A 1,932-nucleotide genomic window follows, 5' to 3' on the forward strand; every position below is an offset into this window, starting at 1 on the left:
AGCTAATGCCAAACATTTCACTCTGTTTATGTGTCTTTTCCACAGTAGCCCTGTGTCACCATGGTGCGCCCCTGTGGTCTATTGAACCGCCAAGAGGAGCCAGGTAAGCTTGATTTGTGATTCTCACTCGCCATTGTATCTTTGGCACCTAGCACAATGCCTGGCCTGCAGGAGGCATTCTACTAGTTAATCTCGAACTCCGGTCTATCTGCAGTGCCACTGAAGAGCATCTCTGTGACCTTGTCCATTTGTGAGTTTGTGGCTGGCGTGTCTGCTACTTTGAACTATGAAAATGAGGAGAAAGTTCCTTTGGAGGCCTTCTTTGTATTCCCCATGGATGAAGACTCAGCTGTCTATAGCTTTGAGGCCATGGTGGATGGGAAGAAAATTATGGCAGAATTACAGGACAAGATGAAGGTACTAGGGATGTGTACATTATCTTTTTCTTTTTTCCCTTTAGGATCTCTAGCAAATGCAATTTTACAAAAATATGCTGACGTTGAATGCTTTTCTTCTACTCCCCTCTAGCCGCTATTTTCCTAAAAACATTTGGAGGGAAGAATCAAGCAGAGGCATTTAAAGTATAGCTGTGAACTTGGCAAGAACAATCACAATCCCTCCTTACCAGTCTTTGTTTTCTGTGACACTTGTTTCTTTATCAGCTATGTCACCTTTGATATTACCTTTCTCTCCCTCTTCTCCCTAGGCCCACACCAACTACGAGAATGCCATCAGCCAGGGCCAACAAGCCTTCCTGTTGGAGGAGGATAAGTGCTCCAGGGATGTCTTCTGCTGCAATGTGGGGAACCTCCGCCCTGGCTCGAAGGCAGCACTCACCCTGAAGTGTGTGCAGGAGCTGCCCCTGGAAGCAGATGGGGCCTTGCGCTATGTGCTCCCAGCCATCCTGAATCCTCGGTACCAGCTCTCTGGTGAGTATGTGCTCTCTTTGAGTACTGGAGGCGAGGGACACAATTGGAGGAAGTCTCAAGGTTGTAAGGGTGCTAAAAAGTATGGCAAGGGAAAACACAACTCGGGCAACTTTTTGTAGGATGGCCTGAGGACAGTTGCCTTAAAATGAAGACTCCTGTTGTCCCTTTGGAGGACCTGCCCTACACGCTCAGCATGGTTGCCACCATCAGTTCCCAGCATGGCATTCAGAGGATCCAATGCAACTGTCCCTTGAGTCCCATTGAGTACCTTGGAGATGATAAGACTTCTGCTCAGGTAATTAATAAGAGAACCCTGTTGTGGCCAGCACCCCTATTCTTAGGTCCTGATCTTGTTCTTCACTCAGTCTTCCCTAAATGTTCCTTACTTTTCCCTGTTAACCCAGAAAGAGTCATACTGTGCTCCTTTTTTATCCCCATGCACTCTCCAGAGCCTCTTCTCCATTCTTACCCCTGCCCCTGATTATTACGCCCACTCGTGGAAGAAGCCGTAGCTCTCAGCTCTGACCTCAGCCCCAACCTCAGCCCCAGACAGCAAGCAGTGATAGTACTAACATGGCTTCTTTGCCTATTTCTAACTCAGATTTCCTTGGCCGATGGACACAAATTTGATCGTGATGTGGAACTCTTGATTTACTACAATGAGGTGCATACCCCCAGTGTAGCTGTGGAGATGGGAAAATCTACAACAGACGCAGGTATTTTCTTTCTTCCTTTGTACTTACCTCCTAAGGGGTAACTCCTATCTTGGAGTTACCCTCAAATTACACTCACTTTTCTTTCTATCCAGTAGTGGGTAAATAGCTTACACAATGGCATGTAAAAGTGGTTTGAGTCAAGGAATATCATGTGATTATCTGGATTATAGGCAAATTTAAGTGAATCAGTAGACAACTGGACAAAGGACATGAACAAATAATTCATAAGATGAAACACAGCTAATTTACAAACATGACAAATCAGTCTCTATGAGAGCAAATAAAAG

The 1,932-nt window shown here is 45.6% G+C and overlaps 1 protein-coding gene across 1 annotated transcript; it reads left to right on the forward strand.

Annotated features, from left to right (window-relative positions):
• The first annotated feature begins 50 nt into the window (after positions 1–50).
• On the forward strand, positions 51–1,875 carry LOC105310889 (von Willebrand factor A domain-containing protein 5A-like). Its single transcript, XM_011386981.2, has 5 exons — positions 51–103; positions 215–417; positions 707–929; positions 1,049–1,224; positions 1,531–1,875. Exons 1-5 carry the CDS (start codon positions 61–63, stop codon positions 1,684–1,686), a joined length of 801 nt encoding a protein of 266 aa, XP_011385283.2. The 5' UTR covers positions 51–60; the 3' UTR covers positions 1,687–1,875.
• Positions 1,876–1,932: the final 57 nt, after the last annotated feature.

This window comes from Pteropus vampyrus, unplaced genomic scaffold (assembly GCF_000151845.1).
Source record: "Pteropus vampyrus isolate Shadow unplaced genomic scaffold, Pvam_2.0 Scaffold14970, whole genome shotgun sequence".
NCBI classification, from domain to species: Eukaryota; Metazoa; Chordata; class Mammalia; order Chiroptera; family Pteropodidae; genus Pteropus; species Pteropus vampyrus.